We start from the raw sequence: 21631 nt of genomic DNA, 5'->3' as shown, positions 1-21631 counted from the left end.
GATGTACTGTTTATAACTGTGTTGGTTTAACTCTGGAAATGTTGTCCTCCAGATGAAGCCTGACTAGATTCCTGTTTATTTCCATGGAAACGTTAGTCTATACTGTATCTAATATAATCATTAGTCTATACTGTATCTAATATAGGCATTAGTCTATACTGTATCTAATATAATCATTAGTCTATACTGTATCTAATATAGTCATTAGTCTATACTGTATCTAATATAATCATTAGTCTATACTGTATCTAATATAATCATTAGTCTATACCATATCTAATATAGTCATTAGTCTATACTGTATCTAATATAATCATTAGTCTATACTGTATCTAATATAATCATTAGTCTATACTGTATCTAATATAGTCATTAGTCTATACTGCATCTAATATAATAATTAGTCTATACTGTATCTAATATAATAATTAGTCTATACTGTATCTAATATAATCATTAGTCTATACTGTATCTAATATAGTCATTAGTCTATACTGTATCTAATATAGTCATTAGTCTATACTGTATCTAATATAATCAATAGTCTATACTGTATCTAATATAATCAATAGTCTATACCATATCTAATATAATCATTAGTCTATACTGTATCTAATATAGTCATTAGTCTATACTGTATCTAATATAATCATAATTCGGCTGTTCCAGGTAGAACCCTTTTGAGTTCCATGTCAAACCCTTTGTGGAAAGGGTTCTACCTGGAACCAAAAATTGTTCGTCAAAGGGTTCTCCTACGAGGACAGCCGAAGAACCATTTTTTCATGGTGTACTGTAGACATCACTTTTTTTTCTTCTAAGAGTGGTTTTGAGACTCAGTGAGTAGCGATCTCCTCATACTAGATCATTACCAACAGGTGTTGGACTGTCAGGCTGTATCCTGGAATCTACTGTGAAGGAACATTTGTACAGTAATAACACTTCATTGCCTTACAGTGTTGAGGTCTACAGCTGCCTTAGATGCGTTGTCATGGTTACTGGTGCTCCCGGGAGAATGGGTTACAAAAAAGACAGACGGCAATGTATATCAAATCAAATCAAATGTATTTAACACTACAGTAGTTACCAGGAAGTTGATACGGTACACTACAGTAGTTACCAGGAAGTTGATACGGTACACTACAGTAGTTACCAGGAAGTTGATACGGTACACTACAGTAATCAAATCAAATCAAATGTATTTATATAGCCCTTCTTACATCAGCTGATATCTCAAAGTGCTGCACAGAAACCCAGCCTAAAACCCCAAACAGCAAGCAATGCAGGTGTAAAAGCACGGTGGCTAGGAAAAACTCCCTAGAAAGGCCAAAACCTAGGAAGAAACCTAGAGAGGAACCAGGCTATATGGGGTGGCCAGTCCTCTTCTGGCTGTGCCGGGTGGAGATTATAACAGAACATGGCCAAGATGTTCAAATGTTCATAAATGACCAGCATGGTCAAATAATAGTAAGGCAGAACAGTTGAAACTGGAGCAGCAGCATGGCCAGGTGGACTGGGGACAGCAAGGAGTCATCATGTCAGGTAGTCCTGGGGCATGGTCCTAGGGCTCAGATATATATATATATATAGATATATATCACACTCACTCACACACACACACACAGAGGACTCTCTACAGGCCCACAGGACAGAGAGGTGTCATTAATAAGAGTCTCTTTGAGGGTTGGGAATAGCAGTCGTTTATTTTTCTGTAACGTAATGTTTTCCTCCATCGTTTCCTCTTCAGAGGACATAAACAGGAAACCGCTCACCCAGAGGCGGCGCTCCTAGTGGTCGGTGACTTTAATGCAGGGAAACTTAAATCCGTTCTTTACCTCATTTCTACCAGCCATCTGTGCAACTAGAAGCAACACAACTCTAGACCTTCTTTACTCCGCACACAGAAACCTGTACGAAGCTCTCCTCGCCCTCCATTTGGCAAATCTGACCATAATTATAAAATCATCTAATCAAATCAATTGTCATTTGTCACATACACAAGGTTAGCAGATGTTAATGCAAGTGTAGCGAAATGCTTGTGCTTCTAGTTCCGCCAATGCAGTAATAACCAACAAGTAATCTAACTAACAATTCCAAAACTACTACCTTATACACACAAGTGTAAAGGGATAAAGAATATGTACATAAAGATATATGAATGAGTGATGGTACAGAACGGCATAGGCAAGATACAGTAGATGGTATCGAGTACAGTATATACATATGAGATGAGTATGTAAACAAAGTGGCATAGTTAAAGTGGCTAGTGATACATGTATACGTATGCATATGAGATGAATAATGTAGGGTATGTAAACAAGATGCAGTAGATGGTAGAGAGGACAGTATATACATATGAGATGAGTAATGTAGGATATGTAAACAAGATGCAGTAGATGGTATAGAGTACAGTATATACATATGAGATGAGTAATGTAGGATATGTAAACAAGATGCAGTAGATGGTATAGAGTACAGTATATACGTATGCATATGAGATGAATGATATAGGGTATGTAAACATTATATTAGGTAACATTGTTTAAAATGGCTAGTGATATATTTTACATCAATACCCATCAATTCCCATTATTAAAGTGGCTGGAGTTGGGTCAGTGTGTTGGCAGCAGCCACTCAATGTTAGTGGTGGCTGTTTAACAGTCTGATGGCCTTGAGATAGAAGCTGTTTTTCAGTCTCTCGGTCCCAGTTTTGATGCACCTGTACTGACCTCGCCTTCTGGATAATAGCGGGGTGAACAGGCAGTGGCTCGGGTGGTTGTTGTCCTTGATGATCTTTATGGCCTTCCTGTGACATCGGGTGGTGTAGGTGTCCTGGAGGGCAGGTAGTTTGCCCCCGGTGATGCGTTGTGCAGACCTCACTACCCTCTGGAGAGCCTTACGGTTGTGGGCGGAGCAGTTGCCGTACCAGGCGGTGATACAGCCCGACAGGATGCTCACGATTGTGCATCTGTAGAAGTTTGTGAGTGCTTTTGGTGACAAGCCTAATTTCTTCAGCCTCCTGAGGTTGAAGAGGCGCTGCTGCGCCTTCTTCACGATGCTGTCTGTGTGGGTGGACCAATTCAGTTTGTCTGTGATGTGTACGCCGAGGAACTTAAAACTTACTACCCTCTCCACTACTGTCCCATTGATGTGGATAAGGGGGTGTTCCCTCTGCTGTTTCCTGAAGTCCACAATCATCTCCTTAGTTTTGTTGACGTTGAGTGTGAGGTTATTTTCCTGACACCACACTCCGAGGGCCCTCACCTCCTCCCTGTTGGCCGTCTCGTCGTTGTTGGTAATCAAGCCTACCACTGTTGTGTCGTCCGCAAACTTGATGATTGAGTTGGAGTCGTGCATGAGGAAGAGGTTGTTGTCCTGGCACCACACAGCCAGGTCTCTGACCTCCTCCCTATAGGCTGTCTCATCGTTGTCGGTGATAAAGACTACCCCAGTTGTGTCACCGGAAAACTTAATGATGGTGTTGGAGTCGTGCATGGCCACGCAGTCGTGGGTGAACAGGGAGTACAGGAGAGGGCTCAGAACGCACCCTTGTGGGGCCCTAGTGTTGAGGATCAGCGGGGTGGAGATGTTGTTACCTACCCTCACCACCTGGGGGCGGCCCGTCGGGAAGTCCAGTACCCAGTTGCACAGGGCGGGGTCCAGACCCAGGGTCTCGAGCTTGATGACGAGCTTGGAGGGTACTATGGTGTTGAATGCCGAGCTGTAGTCGATGAACAGCATTCTCACATAGGTATTCCTCTTGCGCAGATGGGTTAGGGCAGTGTGCAGTGTGGTTGAGATTGCATCGTCTGTGGACCTATTTGGGCGGTAAGCAAATTGGAGTGTGTCTAGGGTGTCAGGTAGGGTGGAAGTGATATGGTCCTTGACGAGTCTCTCAAAGCACTTCATGATGACGGAAGTGAGTGCTACGGGGCGGTAGTCGTTTAGCTCAGTTACCTTAGCTTTCTTGGGAACAGGAACAATGGTGGCCCTCTTGAAGTATGTGGGAACAGCAGACTGGGATAAGGATCGATTGAATATCCTCCTGATTCCTGCTTACAAGCAAAAACTCAAACAGGAAGTAGCAGTGATGCGCTCAATACGGAAGTTGTCCGATGATTAGCGGATGCACAGACTGGAATATGGGATTCATCTGATGGCATTGAGGAATCAGGAATCAGTCACTGGCTTCATTAATAAGGGCATCGACGACATTGTCCGTACATATCCCAACCAGAAGCCATGGATTACAGGCAACATCCGCACTGAGCTAAAGGCTAGAGCTGCCACTTTCATGGAGCGGGACTGTAACGCTTATACGCTTCTACGCTAGCAACACGGAACCATGCATGAGAGCACCAGCTATTCAGGACGACTATGTGATCACGCTCTCTGGAGCCGATGTGAGTAAGTCCTTTAAACAGGTCAACATTCAGACGACATTTCACGATGCGTACTCTGAGCATGCGCTGACCAGTCGGCAAGTGTCTTCACTGACATTTTCAACCACTCCCTGACTCCGTCTGTAATACCAACATGTTTTAAATAGACCACCATAGTCCCTGTGCCCAAGAACACCGAGGTAACCTGTCTAAATGAGTATCACCTTGTTCCAATCTGAAACCATGAAATGCTTTGAAAGGGCTGGTCATGACTCACATCAACACCATCATCCCAGAAACACTGGACCCAATTCACATACCACCCCAACAGATCCAGGGATGATGCAATCTCTATTGCATTCCACACTGTCTTTTCCCATCTGGACAAAAGGAACACCTACGTGAGAATGCTAATCATTGACTACAGCTCAGTGTTCAACACCATAGTTCTCCTCACAGCTCATCACTAAGCTAAGGACCCTGGGACTAAACACCTCCCTCTGCAACTGGATCCTGGACTTCCTGACGGGCCGTCCACAGGTGGTGAGGATAGACAACCTTTAGGGAGGAGGTCAGAGATCTGGCGTTCTGGTGTGCCAGAACGACACCCTCTCCATTAATGTCAGCAAGACAAAACGAGATGATTGTGGACTACAGGAAACTCTTTCGGGGATGGAGGAAACAGGAAACTCTTTCGGGGATGGAGGAAACAGGAAACTCTTTCGGGGATGGAGGAAACAGGAAACTCTTTCGGGGATGGAGGAAACAGGAAACTCTTTCGGGGATGGAGGAAACAGGAAACTCTTTCGGGGATGGAGGAAACAGGAAACTCTTTCGGGATGGAGGAAACAGGAAACTCTTTCGGGGATGGAGGAAACTCTTTCGGGGATGGAGGAAACAGGAAACTCTTTCGGGGATGGAGGAAACAGGAAACTCTTTCGGGGATGGAGGAAACAGGAAACTCTTTCGGGGATGGAGGAAACAGGAAACTCTTTCGGGGATGGAGGAAACAGGAAACTCTTTTTCGGGGATGGAGGAAACAGGAAACTCTTTCTTTCGGGGATGGAGGAAACAGGAAACTCTTTCGGAGGATGGATGGAGGAAAACATGGAAACTCTTTCGACATATGCTGTTGTTACCGTCTATTATATATCTTGTTGCCTAGTCACTTTATCCCTACCTATATGTACATATCTACCTCAAAAGCTCATGCACCTGCACCTTGACTCCGTACTGGTACCCTGTGTATATAGCCAAATTATCGTTAATCATTTTGTATTTATTCCTTGTGTTATTAATTTTCTATTATTTATTTATTTATTTATTTTTCTCTCTGCATTGTTGGGAAGTAAGGCCTGTCAGTAAGCATTTCACTGTTAGTCTACACCTGTTGTTTAACCAACCACGTGACAAATAAAATGTGGTTTGGATGAAGAGGCAGGTGTTTACAGCCCCAGGAAGTATAATGTGTAACTAATGTTGTGATCTGTCTGAATAAGGTGCTATTTGGGATCCAGTCTAGGTCTGTTATGTATTAATGGGGTGAGTGGTCTGAATAAGGTGAATAAGGTGCTATTCGGGATCCAGCCTAGGTCTGTTATGTATTAATGGTGTGAGTGGTCTGAATAAGGTGAATAAGGTGCTATTTGGGATCCAGTCTAGGTCTGTTATGTATTAATGGGGTGAGTGGTCTGAATAAGGTTCTATTTGGGATCCAGCCTAGGTCTGTTATGTATTAATGGGGTGAGTGGTCTGTCTCACCTGGACAGATATTTCCCTATTGATCTGTCAGAATAAGGTGAATAAGGTGCTATTTGGGATCCAGCCTAGGTCTGTTATGTATTAATGGTGTGAGTGGTCTGTCTCACCTGGACAGATATCTCCCTATTGATTCTCTTATAAAGCAGATTCAATTATATGTATGACTCAAATGGAACCCTATTCCTTATATGGTGCACTTTTTGCTCTGGTCTAAAGTAGTGCACTATATAGGGAATAGGGCTCCATAGGGCTCTGGTCTAAAGTAGTGCACTATATAGGGAATAGGGTTCCATAGGGCTCTGGTCTAAAGTAGTGCACTATATAGGGAATAGGGTTCCATAGGGCCCTGGTCTAAAGTAGTGCACTATATAGGGAATTGGGTGCCATCAGGGACTCATCCATGTTCCAGTGGTCTCCCCTTGACGTGTGCTCTCTCCATGCCAGCCTAATCAGGGCTGTGTGTGTGTGTGTGTGTGTGTGTGTGTGTGTGTGTGTGTGTGTGTGTGTGTGTGTGTGTGTGTGTGTGTGTGTGTGTGTGTGTGTGTGTGTGTGTGTGTGTGTGTGTGTGTGTGTGTGTGTGTGTGTGTGTGTGTGTGTGTGTGTGGTCAGGTGGACTGAAGGCTAATGGTTGTCACTGAGGCCTGTTGCAGCCAGGTAACACAGTGGGGAGCTGATCAGACCTGTGTCTGTCTGCCACACACACACACACACACACACACACACACACACACACACACACACACACACACACACACACACACACACACACACACACACACACACACACACACACACACACACACACACACACACAGGCTCACAGCAAGGGGGTGATCAGACCCTTTCTGCTGCGGACACCCACTGCCCTGATGGGGGGTCTGGAACCAGGCTGGACACAGCTGGAGCTACGTTATATAATAGACTGTGTGTGTGTGTGCGTGTGTGTGTGTGTTCAATGGTACTAGCTTATCTGCCTCTCAGGGTGGACAGACCAGGGGGACCTCACCTCCTGTCTCCTCCTCTCCCCTCCTCTATTCTCTCCTCCCATCTCCTCTCCTCTCCTCTCCTCTCCTCCCATCTCCTCCTCTCTCCTCTCCTCTATTCTCTCCTCCTGTCTCCTCCACTCTTCTCTCCTTCTGTCTCCTCCTCCTCTCTCTCTCTCTCCTCTCTCCTCCCTCTCCTCGTCTCTCCTCTCCTCTATCTCTCTCCTCCCATCTCCTCCTCTCTTCTCTCCTCTCTCTCTCTCTCCTCCTGTCTCCTCCTCTCTCTCTCTCCCCATCTCCTCCTCTCCTCCTCTCTCTCTCCTCCCATCTCTCTCCTCTCTCTCTCTCTCCCTCTATTCTCTCCTTCTGTCTCCTCCTCTCTCCTCTCCTCCCATCTCCTCCTCTCTCTCTCCTCCCATCTCCTCCCTCTCTCTCTCTCCTCTATTCTCTCCTCTGTCTCCTCCTCTCTCCTCTCCTCCCATCTCCTCCCTCTCCTCTCCTCTCCCTCTCCTCCCATCTCCTCCTCTCTTCTCCTCTCTCTATTCTCTCCTTCTGTCTCCTCCTCTCTCCTCTCCTCTCCTCTATTCTCTCCTTCTGTCTCCTCCTCTCTCCTCTCCTCCCATCTCCTCCTCTCTCTCTCCTCTCCTCTATTCTCTCCTCCCATCTCCTCCTCTCCTCTATTCTCTCCTCCTGTCTCCTCCTCTCTCCTCTCCTCCTGTGTCCTCCTCTCCTCCTGTCTCCTCCTCTCTCTCCTCTCCTTCTGTCTCCTCCTCTCTCCTCTCCTTCTGTCTCCTCCTCTCTCTCCTCTCCTCCTTCTGTCTCTCCTCTCTCCTGTCTCTCCCGTCTCCTCCTCTCCTCCTCTCTCCTCTCTCTCCTCCCGTCTCTCCTCCCGTCTCCTCCTCTCTCTTCTCTCCTCTCCTCTCTCTCTCTCCTCTCTCCTCTCCTCCTCTCTTCTCTCCTCCTCTCCTCTCCTCTCCTCCTGTCTCATCCTCTCTCCTCTCCTCCTGTCTCCTCTTCTCTCCTCTCCTCCTGTCTCCTCCTATCCTCCTGTCTCCTCCTCTCTCTCTCCTCCTGTCTCCTCCTCTCTCCTCTCCTCCTGTCTCCTCCTCTCTCCTCTCCTCCTGCCTCCTCCTCCTCTCCTCATCTCCTCTCTCTCCTCCTGTCTCCTCTCCTCCTGTCTCTCTCTCTCCTCTCATACTGTCTCCTCCTCTCTCCTCTCCTCATGTCTTCTCCTCCTCCTCTCATACTGTCTCCTCCTCTCTCCTCTCCTCCTATCTCCTCTTCTCTCCTCTCTCCTGTCTCCTCCTCTCTTCCTGTCTCCTCCTCTCTCCTCTCCTCCTGTCTCCTCCTCTCTCTCCTCCTCCTGTCTCCTCCTCCTGTCTCCTCATCTCCTCTCCTCTCCTCCTGTCTCCACCTCTCTCCTCTCCTCCAGTCTCCTCCTCTCTCCTCTCCTCCTGTCTCCTCCTCTCTCCCTCTCCTCCTGTCTCCTCCTCTCTCCTCTCCTCCTGTCTCCCCCTCCTGTCTCCTCATCTCCTCTCTCTCCTCCTGTCTCCTCTCCTCCTGTCTCCACCTCTCTCCTCTCCTCCAGTCTCCTCCTCTCTCCTCTCCTCCAGTCTCCTCCTCTCTCCTCCTCTCTCCTCTGCTCCTGTCTCCTCCTTTCTCCTCTGCTCCTGTCTTCTCCTCTCTCCTCTCCTTCTGTCTCCTCTCCTCCTGTCTCCTCCTCTCTCCTCCTGTCTCCACCTCTCTCCTCTGCTCCTGTCTCCTCCTTTCTCCTCTGCTCCTGTCTTCTCCTCTCTCCTCTCCTCCTCTCTCCTCTCCTCCTGTCTCCCCCTCCTGTCTCCTCATCTCCTCTCCTCTCCTCCTGTCTCCTCTCCTCCTGTCTCCACCTCTCTCCTCTCCTCCAGTCTCCTCCTCTCTCATCTCCTCCAGTCTCCTCCTCTCTCCTCTCCTTCTGTCTCCTCTCCTCCTGTCTCCTCCTCTCTCCTCTCCTCCTGTCTCCACCTCTCTCCTCTCCTCCAGTCTCCTCCTCCCTCCTCTCCTCCTGTCTCCCCCTCTCTCCTCTGCTCTCTTCTCCTCTCTCCTCTCCTCCTGTGTCCTCCTCTCTCTCTCCTCCGGTCCTCCTCTCTCCTCTCCTCCGGTCTCCTCCTCTCTCCTCTCCTCCTTCTCCCTCTCTCTCCTATCTCCTCTCCTCTGGTCTCCTCCTCTCTCCTGTCTCTCTTCTCAGATCTCTCTTCTCTCCTCTCCTCCACTCTCCTCTCCTCCTGTCTCCATCTCTCTCCTCTCCTCCAGTCTCCTCCTCTCTCCTCTCCTCCTGTCTCCTCCTCTCTCCTCTCCTCCTGTCTCCACCTCTCTCCTCTCCTCCAGTCTCCTCCTCTCTCCTCTCCTCCTGTCTCCTCTCTCCTCTGCTCCGACTTCTCCTCTCTCCTCTCCTCCTGTGTCTCCTCTCTCTCTCCTCCGGTCCTCCTCTCTCCTCTCCTCCGGTCTCCTCTCCTCCTCTCCTCCGTTCTCCTCTCTCCTATCTCCTCTCCTCTGGTCTCCTCCTCTCTCCTGTCTCCTTCTCTCTCTCTCCTCTCCTCCAGTCTCCTCTCCTCCTGTCTCCTCCTCTCTCCTCTCCTCCTGTCTCCACCTCTCTCCTCTCCTCCAGTCTCCTCCTCTCTCCTCTCCTCCTGTCTCCTCCTGTCTCCTCTGCTCCGGTCTTCTCCTCTCTCCTCTCCTCCTGTGTCCTCCTCTCTCCTCTCCTCCGGTCCTCCTCTCTCCTCTCCTCCGGTCTCCTCCGGTCTCCTCCGGTCTCCTCCTCTCTCCTCTCCTCCTGTCTCCTCCTCTCTCCTCTCCTCCTCTCTCCACCTCTCTCCTCTCCTCCAGTCTCCTCCTCTCTCCTCTCCTCCTGTCTCCTCCTGTCTCCTCTGCTCCAGTCTTCTCCTCTCTCCTCTGCTCCGGTCTTCTCCTCTCTCCTCTCCTCCTGTCTCCACCTCTCTCCTCTCCTCCAGTCTCCTCCTCTCTCCTCTCCTCCAGTCTCCTCCTCTCTCCTCCTCTCTCCTCTGCTCCTGTCTCCTCCTTTCTCCTCTGCTCCTGTCTTCTCCTCTCTCCTCTCCTTCTGTCTCCTCTCCTCCTGTCTCCTCCTCTCCTCCTGTCTCCACCTCTCTCCTCTGCTCCTGTCTCCTCCTTTCTCCTCTGCTCCTGTCTTCTCCTCTCTCCTCTCCTCCTCTCTCCTCTCCTCCTGTCTCCCCCTCCTGTCTCCTCATCTCCTCTCCTCTCCTCCTGTCTCCTCTCCTCCTGTCTCCACCTCTCTCCTCTCCTCCAGTCTCCTCCTCTCTCATCTCCTCCAGTCTCCTCCTCTCTCCTCTCCTCTGTCTCCTCTCCTCCTGTCTCCTCCTCTCTCCTCTCCTCCTGTCTCCACCTCTCTCCTCTCCTCCAGTCTCCTCCTCCCTCCTCTCCTCCTGTCTCCCCCTCTCTCCTCTGCTCCGGTCTTCTCCTCTCTCCTCTCCTCCTGTGTCCTCCTCTCTCCTCTCCTCCGGTCCTCCTCTCTCCTCTCCTCCGGTCTCCTCCTCTCTCCTCTCCTCCGTTCTCCTCTCTCCTATCTCCTCTCCTCTGGTCTCCTCCTCTCTCCTGTCTCTCTTCTCAGATCTCTCTTCTCTCCTCTCCTCCACTCTCCTCTCCTCCTGTCTCCATCTCTCTCCTCTCCTCCAGTCTCCTCCTCTCTCCTCTCCTCCTGTCTCCTCCTCTCTCCTCTCCTCCTGTCTCCACCTCTCTCCTCTCCTCCAGTCTCCTCCTCTCTCCTCTCCTCCTGTCTCCTCCTCCTCTCCTCTTCTCTCTCTCCTCTCCTCCTGTCTCCTCTCTCCTCTCCTCCGGTCTCCTCTCTCCTCTCCTCCGGTCTCCTCCTCTCTCCTCCCTGTCTCCTCCCTCTGGTCTCCTCCTCTCTCCTGTCTCTCTTCTCAGATCTCTCTTCTCCTCTCCTCCACTCTCCTCTCTCCTGTCTCCATCTCTCTCCTCCCTCCAGTCTCCTCCTCTCTCCTCTCCTCCTGTCTCCTCCTCTCTCCTCTCCTCTGTCTCCACCTCTCTCTCTCCTCCAGTCTCCTCCTCTCCTCTCCTCCTGTCTCCTCCTGTCTCCTCTGCTCCGTCTTCTCCTCTCTCCTCTCCTCCTGTGTCCTCCTCTCTCCTCTCCTCCGGTCCTCCTCTCTCCTCTCCTCCGGTCTCCTCCGGTCTCCTCCGGTCTCCTCTCCTCCTGTCTCCTCCTCTCTCCTCTCCTCCTGTCTCCACCTCTCTCCTCTCCTCCAGTCTCCTCCTCTCTCCTCTCCTCCTGTCTCCTCCTGTCTCCTCTGCTCCAGTCTTCTCCTCTCTCCTCTGCTCCGGTCTTCTCCTCTCTCCTCTCCTCCTGTGTCCTCCTCTCTCCTCTCCTCCGGTCCTCCTCTCTCCTCTCCTCCGGTCTCCTCCTCTCTCCTCTCCTCCATTCTCCTCTCTCCTATCTCCTCTCCTCTGGTCTCCTCCTCTCTCCTGTCTCTCTTCTCAGATCTCTCTTCTCTCCTCTCCTCCACTCTCCTGCTCTCCTGTCTTCCTTCCTTCTCTCTACCCCTCTCCTCTCTCTTTCCTCCCAGTCCTCTCTCTTTCTCCTCTCCCCTCTCCTCTTCTCCGATTTGGCACGGATGAGTTCCCTGAAGGTTGGTGCACCTGCCACGCAAACGACCATGGAACATTAAATGTGTGTGTGTTAAGAGGCCCTGGAACATTAAAGCTGGCGTGTTTGTGGGTTGGGGCCGTGCAGGCAGAGGTGGTCAGGATAATAGATGAGGAGTTTAGCAAGAACAGCTCTGTTCTCTGTTCTGCAGTCTGTCAACACTCATCTGTCTGGCTGCCTCACTGCAGTCTGTCAACACTCATCTGTCTGGCTGCCTCACTGCAGTCTGTCAACACTCATCTGTCTGGCTGCCTAACTGCAGTCTGTCTGTCTGGCTGCCTCACTGCAGTCTGTCAACACTCATCTGTCTGGCTGCCTAACTGCAGTCTGTCAACACTCATCTGTCTGGCTGCCTCACTGCAGTCTGTCAACACTCATCTGTCTGGCTGCCTCACTGCAGTCTGTCAACACTCATCTGTCTGGCTGCCTAACTGCAGTCTGTCTGTCTGGCTGCCTAACTGCAGTCTGTCAACACTCATCTGTCTGGCTGCCTAACTGCAGTCTGTCTGGCTGCCTAACTGCAGTCTGTCTGGCTGCCTCACTGCAGTCTGTCAACACTCATCTGTCTGGCTGCCTAACTGCAGTCTGTCTGGCTGCCTCACTGCAGTCTGTCAACACTCATCTGTCTGGCTGCCTAACTGCAGTCTGTCTGGTTGCATCCCAAACAGCACCTATTCCCTTTACAGTGGCCTAGTTCAGACCAGAGCTCTAGGGGATGCAGCCTCTACCAACCTTTATTTGTCAATGAGAACTTATCAGTGTGATCTCCCTGCTCCCTGAACTCTGCCCCCCCCCCCTGTATCTTTAGGCTGGTTGTTGAACTCTGACCCCCCCCTGTCTCTCTCGGCTGGTTGTTGAACTCTGACCCCAGCTGTGTCTCCAGGCTGGTAGTTGAGGAGCATTGTGATTATATAACAGTGAATATACTGAGTGGTCCGTCTGGCCTCTCACCCCAGCTACACACCGATGGGTCGATCTGCTTTCTGTTCGTGTTGATTGTGTCTGTGTGTCTCTGTCCTCAGGTTGTCAGAGTGACTTCTGGGGCCCCCATTGCAGTAACCGGTGCCAGTGTCAAAACGAGGGCAAGTGTAACCCCATCACGGGGGCGTGTGTGTGTACAGACGGGTACCAGGGTTGGCGCTGCGAAGAGCCCTGTGAACCTGGGTACTATGGCAAGGCCTGCCATCTCATCTGCCAGTGTCTCAACGGAGCCACCTGCCATCATCAGACTGGAGACTGCATCTGTTCTCTGGGATACTCTGGAGCCTTGTCAGTACTGACACACACTACACTACACTAGACTACACTACACTACACTACACCACACCACACCACACCACACTACACTACACTACACTACACTACACTACACTACACTACACTACACTACACTACACTACACTACACTACACTACACTACACTACACTACACTACACAACACACACTACACTACACCACACCACACCACACCACACCACACCACACCACACCACACCACACTACACTACACTACACTACACTACACTACACTACACTACACTACACTACACTACACTACACTACACCACACCACACTACACTACACTACACTACACCACACTACACTACACTACACCACACCACACCACACTACACTACACTACACTACACCACCACACACCACACACCACACTACACTACACTACACTACACTACACACTACACTACACCACACCACCACACACCACACACCACACACTACACTACACTACACTACACTACACTACACTACACTACACTACACTACACCACCACACACCACACTACACTACACTACACTACACTACACTACACTACACTACACCACACACCACACTACACTACACTACACTACACTACACTACACTACACTACACTACACTACACTACACTACACTACACTACACTACACTACACTACACTACACACCACTACACTACACTACACTACACTACACTACACTACACTACACTACACTACACTACACTACACTACACTACACACCACTACACTACACCACACTACACTACACTACACTACACTACACTACACTACACTACACTACACACCACACTACACTACACTACACTACACTACACTACACCACACACCACTACACTACACTACACTACACTACACTACACCACACTACACTACACTACACTACACTACACTACACCACCACACCACACCACACCACACCACACCACACTACACCACACTACACTACACTACACTACACTACACTACACTACACTACACTACACTACACCACACACCACACACTACACTACACTACACTACACTACACTACACTACACCACACTACACCACACTACACTACACTACACTACACTACACCACACCACACCACACCACACTACACTACACTACACTACACCACACCACACCACACCACACTACACTACACTACACTACACCACACCACACTACACTACACTACACTACACTACACTACACTACACACTACACCACACACACCACACTACACTACACTACACCACACACTACACTACACTACACTACACTACACTACACCACACTACACTACACTACACCACACCACACACTACACTACACTACACTACACTACACTACACTACACTACACTACACTACACTACACTACACTACACTACACTACACTACACTACACTACACCACACACCACACTACACTACACTACACTACACTACACTACACTACACTACACCACCACACCACACTACACTACACTACACTACATTACACCACACTACACTACACTACACTACACCACCACACTACACTACACTACACTACACTACACTACACTACACTACACTACACTACACTACACTACACTACACTACACTACACACCACTACACTACACTACACTACACTACACTACACTACACTACACTACACTACACTACACTACACTACACACCACTACACTACACCACACTACACTACACTACACTACACTACACTACACTACACTACACTACACTACACTACACTACACTACACTACACTACACCACACACCACACACTACACTACACTACACTACACTACACTACACCACACTACACTACACTACACTACACTACACTACACTACACCTACACCACCACACACACTACACCACACTACACTACACTACACCACCACACCACACCACACCACACTACACCACACTACACCACACTACACTACACTACACTACACTACACCACACACCACACACTACACTACACTACACTACACTACACTACACTACACTACACTACACTACACTACACACTACACTACACTACACTACACTACACTACACCACACCACACTACACTACACTACACTACACTACACTACACTACACTACACTACACTACACCACACTACACCACACTACTACACTACACTACACTACACTACACTACACCACATTACACCACACTACACTACACTACACCACCACACTACACTACACTACACTACACTACACTACACCACCACACTACACTACACTACACTACACTACACTACACTACACCACACACTACACACTACACTACACTACACTACACTACACTACACTACACTACACTACACTACACCACACTACACTACACTACACTACACCACACCACACCACACCACACTACACTACACTACACTACACTACACTACACTACACCACATTACACCACTACACTACACTACACTACACCACCACACTACACTACACTACACTACACTACACTACACTACACTACACTACACTACACTACACTACACTACACCACCACACTACACTACACTACACTACACTACACTACACTACACTACACTACACCACACTACACTACACTACACTACACTACACTACACTACACAACACTACACTACACTACACTACACCACACTACACTACACTACACTACACTACACTACACTACACTACACTACACTACACTACACTACACTACACCACACACCACTACACTACACTACACTACACCACACTACACTACACTACACTACACTACACTACACTACACTACACTACACTACACTACACTACACTACACTACACTACACACACTACACTACACTACACTACACTACACTACACCACACCACACTACACTACACTACACTACACCACACACACTACACTACACCACTACACTACACTACACTACACTACACTACACTACTACACTACACTACACTACACTACACTACACTACACCACACACCACACCACACCACACACACTACACTACACTACACTACACTACACTACACTACACTACACTACACTACACTACACTACACTACACTACACCACACACTACACTACACTACACTACACTACACTACACTACACTACACTACACTACACTACACACCACACTACACTACACTACACTACACTACACTACACTACACTACACTACACCACACTACACCACTACACTACACTACACCACACCACACCACACTACACTACACTACACTACACTACACTACACTACACCACACTACACTTACACTACACTACACTACACTACACTACACTACACTACACTACACTACACTACACTACACTACACTACACTACACTACACTACACACCACACCACACCACACCACACCACACTACACTACACTACACTACACTACACTACACTACACTACACTACACTACACTACACTACACACACACTACACTACACCACACACACTACACTACACTACACCACACCACACCACACTACACTACACTACACTACACCACCACACCACACACCACACACACTACACTACACTACACTACACTACACTACACTACACTACACCACACCACCACACACCACACACACACACACACTACACTACACTACACTACACTACACTACACTACACCACTACACCACACACACCACACTACACTACACTACACTACACTACACTACACTACACTACACACACCACTACACTACACTACACTACACCACTACACACACCACACTACACTACACTACACCACACACACTACACACACACTACACTACACTACACTACACTACACTACACTACACACACCACACTACACACACTACACTACACTACACTACACACACACACACTACACTACACTACACCACACTACACTACACTACACTACACTACACTACACTACACACCACCACACCACACACTCTGTACACTACACTACACCACACTACACACTACACTACACTGTACCCGCTACCCTACACCACCACACACACTACACCACACTACACTACACTACCACACCACACCACACCACACCACACCACACTACACCACACTACACTACACTGTACACTACACCACACACCACACACTAGACTACACTCACTGTACACTACACTACACTACACCACACTACACCCTGTACACTACACTACACTACACCACACCACACCACACTACACTACACTACACTGTACACTACACTGGACACTTGATGGTACACCATTGTTACACCACACTACACTCCACTACACCACCACAAAACACTACACACACTACACCACCACACTACACTACACTGGACACTACACTGGATACACAAGACATACACTACACTCACTACACTACACTACACTACACTACATCACTACACCACACTTTACACTACACTCACTACACTACACTACACCACCACACCACACCACACTACACTACACTAACCACATTAAAACTACACTGTACACTACACCACCACACTACACTACACTGTACACTTATAATCAGACACTATCACTGATCTACTTCACTACCTCCACTACACTACACTACACTACACTACACTCTTCCTCACTCTGTCATACACTACACTAGTCTGTTTTACACTGTGTTACTTCACTTCAACTTCACACTCACTCACTACACTCACTACACTACACTACCCTCCCTACACCACCACACACACTTCTACACTACACTACACCACCACACCACACCACACCACACCACACCACTGTTCTACACCACACTTCACACTACACTACACTCAGTGTCTGACCACACACTACACTATTCTGGTTGTGTTCCTCAGGGCTCAGTGTCTGATCCCAGTACCACACCACACTATTCTGGTTGTGTTCCTCAGGGCTCAGTGTCTGATCCACTATATATATTCTGGTTGTGTTCACTCACTCAGTGTCTGATCCAGTATATATATTCTGGTTGTGTTCCTCAGGGCTCAGTACACTACGTCTGATCCAGTATATATATTCTGGTTGTGTTCCTCAGGGCTCAGTGTCTGATCCAGTATATATATTCTGGTTGTGTTCCTCAGGGCTCAGTGTCTGATCCAGTATACTATATTCTGGTTGTGTTCCTCAGGGCTCAGTGTCTGATCCACACTATATATATTCTGGTTGTGTTCCTCAGGGCTCAGTGTCACTGATCCAGTACACTATATATTCTGGTTGTGTTCCTCAGGACAGTGTCTGATCCAAAGCGACTTACAGTCATGGTGCATACATCTACGTGTGGGTGGTCCTGCGGGGATCTGCAGTTACAAGCGCCATGCTCTACCTTAACGGTGGACTGTGAACCACTGTCACTGGTCAGTGCCAGTGTACCCCAGGTTACAGTGGACGGAGGTATGCCATGACCAGTTTATTACACTCTCTGTTTGACTACTGACTTAACACTCACCACACCACACCACACTTTTTTTACACTAACACACCTTTTTCTCCTCAATGTCCTGGAATACAATTGGTAGTTACAGTCTTGCACCACACTCACTACACCGCACCACATTACACCACACCACACCTGCAACTCCTACACGGGGACTACACTTTCACCACACCACAACCACACCACACACACACACACTACACCACACACACACACACACACACACACACACACACACACACACACACACACACACACACACACACACACACACACACACACACACACATACACACCCCATACCACCATACCACACAATCTGTGTGTGTGTGTTGTAAGCCAGTATCTGTTCTATCCCTTAGCTGTGGCCCCAGTGGTAGTCATGGACAACAGTGTGATCAGAGCTGTTCCTGTCAGACGGAGGATCCTGTCATCACGCCAGTGGAGAGTGTTCCTGTCACGCTGGAAACATTGTTATCACCTGTTAACAACAGATAGAAAACTGTACCCGATTTGACACTGTTGACCTACAGGATCACAAGAAATATGTCACTGTTTCTTGATATCAGATTTTACCTTCGTCCCAAAAAAAAACACAATGAACTGGTTTGAGGGTTATAATCAGACATTATCGTTGATCTACTTCTACCTCTTTAACTTCCTCTCTTCTTCCTCACTCTGTCATACCCCTAGTCTGTTTTCCTGTGTTCTTCCTCCTCAACTTCCTCTCATCTTCCTCACTCTGTCATAGAATCTGTTTTCCTGTGTTCTTCTTCAGGGCTCAGTGTCTGATCCAGACTAGAATTCTGGTTAGGATAGTGTCTGATCCAGTAATACTAGAATGGTTAGGATAGTGTCTGATCCAGTATATATATTCTGGTTGTGTTCCTCAGGGCTCAGTGTCTGATCCAGTACTAGAATTGTTTCCTCAGGATAGTGTCTGACCAGTATATATATTCTGGTTGTGTTCCTCAGGATACATCTAGACTAGGTTGTGTTCCTCAAGTGTTAGGATACATCTGACTAGAATGTGTTCCCTCAGGGCTCAGTGTCTGATCCAGTATATATATTCTGAATGGGCTCAGTGTCTGATCCAGTATATATATTCTGGTTGTGTTCCTCAGGGCTCAGTGTGTGCCCAGCCGTACCAGTGGGCAAGTATGGCATCAACTGCAGCAAGGACTGCTCTCCTTCAGTTGACCATGTCACTGGTCAGTGCCAGTGTACCCCAGGGGACAGGTATGCCATGAAGTTTATTACACTCTCTGTTTGACTACTGACTTCCCTCTTTTTTTAGACTTTTTCTCCTCAATGTCCTGGAATCAATTGGTAGTTACAGTCTTGCCTCAGTTCCCTCCCGAGACTGAAAGCTACCAAACACAACCCAACCGGCAGGTACTGCTTCTTGACACAATGCCCACTTCACGGAGTTCGACCGTGTCAGCGCGACTGCGCCCGGCAACACCACAGAGTCGCTAGAGCGCGATGGGACAGTTCCCTGCCTAGAATGGTTAGCTAAATCAGGAATGGTTATCAGACTAGCAGGGTTAGGATAAATCTAGACAGAATGGTCCCATCTAGACTGAGCTACAAGACAGAATGGTTAGGATAAATCTAGACTAGAATGGTAGGATCATCTAAACTAGAATGGTTAGGATCTCTAGACAGTTCCTAGACTAGTGACTGAGCTCTACCAGAATGGTTAGGATATCAGATCTCTTCAGTTCCCTCAGACTGAGCTACCAGGGCAGGCTATCAGATCTGAGACTGAGCTACTACATCTAGGGAAGGTTATCAGATCTCTTCAGTTCCCTCAGACTGAGCTACCAGTGCAGGTTATCAGATCTCTTCAGTTCCCTCAGACTGAGCTACCAGGGCAGGCTATCTTCTCTTCAGTTCCCTCAGACTGAGCTACCAGGGCAGGCTATCTTCTCTTCAGTTCCCTCAGACTGAGCTACCAGTGCAGGCTATCAGATCTCTTCAGTTCCCTCAGACTGAGCTACCAGGGCAGGCTATCTTCTCTTCAGTTCCCTCAGACTGAGCTACCAGGGCAGGCTATCTTCTCTTCAGTTCCCTCAGACTGAGCTACCAGTGCAGGCTATCAGATCTCTTCAGTTCCCTCAGACTGAGCTACCAGGGCAGGCTATCAGATCTCTTCAGTTCCCTCAGACTGAACTACCAGTGCAGGCTATATTCTCTTCAGCCTAAAGCCACCTGGATAAAAACTCTTCCAGAATACAGCTTTCTGTCTCTTTTAATATTTGGCTAAACTGCCCTCATTCATTTAGTGAAGTGACAGGTGAATTAACCTGAAATAGAGTTAGACTGTATTAATCCCCTACGCTACACTACACCCACCTCTCTGCCTGGAGTACTACTTTACCCAGACTTCAATAGGGTACCATTTGGGAGACACAACCCAGTCTGAAGCCAATGTCATTTAAACATGAAACATAACTAGTCCATGTGATAATGTAATTGAGCTATCTATCTGGCTGCTAATGGTTCTGCTGGACACCTGAGATCGATGCTGTGCCAGGGATGGTATATTTAAGGTCCTGTAGAAGTCTCCTCTTAGGAATCTCTCTCTCTCTCTGTCTCTCGCTCTCTCTCAGCCTCTCTCTGTCTCTGTCGCTTTCTCTCTGCCTCTCTCTGTCTCTCTCTCTCTCTCTCTGTCGCTTTCTCTCTCTCTGTCTCTCTCTCTCTCTTTCTGTCTCTCTCTCTCTCCCCCTCTCTCTCTCTCTCTCTCTCTCTCTCTCTCTCTCTCTCTCTCTCTCTCTCTCTCTCTCTCTCTCTCTCTCTCTCTCTCTCTCTCTCTCTCTCTCTCTCTCTCTCTCTCTCTCTCTCTCTCTCTCTCTCTCTGTCTCTCTCTCTGTCTCTCTCTGTCTCTCTCTCTCTCTCTCTCTCTCCCTCTGTCTCTGCCGCTTTCTCTCTCTCTCTCTCTCTCTCTCTCTCTCTCTCTCTCTCTCTCTCTCTCTCTCTCTCTCTCTCTCTCTCTCTCTCTCTCTGTCTCTCTCTCTGTCTCTCTCTGTCTCTCTCTCTCTCTCTCTCTCTCTCCCTCTGTCTCTGTCGCTTTCTCTCTTTCTCTCTCTCTCTTTCT

The 21631-nt window shown here is 48.3% G+C and overlaps 1 protein-coding gene across 1 annotated transcript in view; it reads left to right on the top strand.

Annotated features, from left to right (window-relative positions):
• The window catches only part of megf11 (multiple EGF-like-domains 11), a 555378-nt gene that overhangs the window by 215110 nt on the left and 318637 nt on the right, over positions 1 to 21631 (top strand). The window contains 5 exon segments of the mRNA XM_046352068.1: positions 12818 to 13064; positions 18894 to 18946; positions 18949 to 19004; positions 19656 to 19674; positions 19677 to 19770. Coding sequence (XP_046208024.1) covers positions 12818 to 13064; positions 18894 to 18946; positions 18949 to 19004; positions 19656 to 19674; positions 19677 to 19770 — 469 coding nt within the window.

The sequence above is a fragment of the Oncorhynchus gorbuscha genome, linkage group LG06 (genome assembly GCF_021184085.1).
Source record: "Oncorhynchus gorbuscha isolate QuinsamMale2020 ecotype Even-year linkage group LG06, OgorEven_v1.0, whole genome shotgun sequence".
NCBI classification, from domain to species: domain Eukaryota; kingdom Metazoa; phylum Chordata; class Actinopteri; order Salmoniformes; family Salmonidae; genus Oncorhynchus; species Oncorhynchus gorbuscha.
Note: the sequence above shows the minus strand (reverse complement) of the source record. Positions and strands in the feature narration are given on the sequence as shown.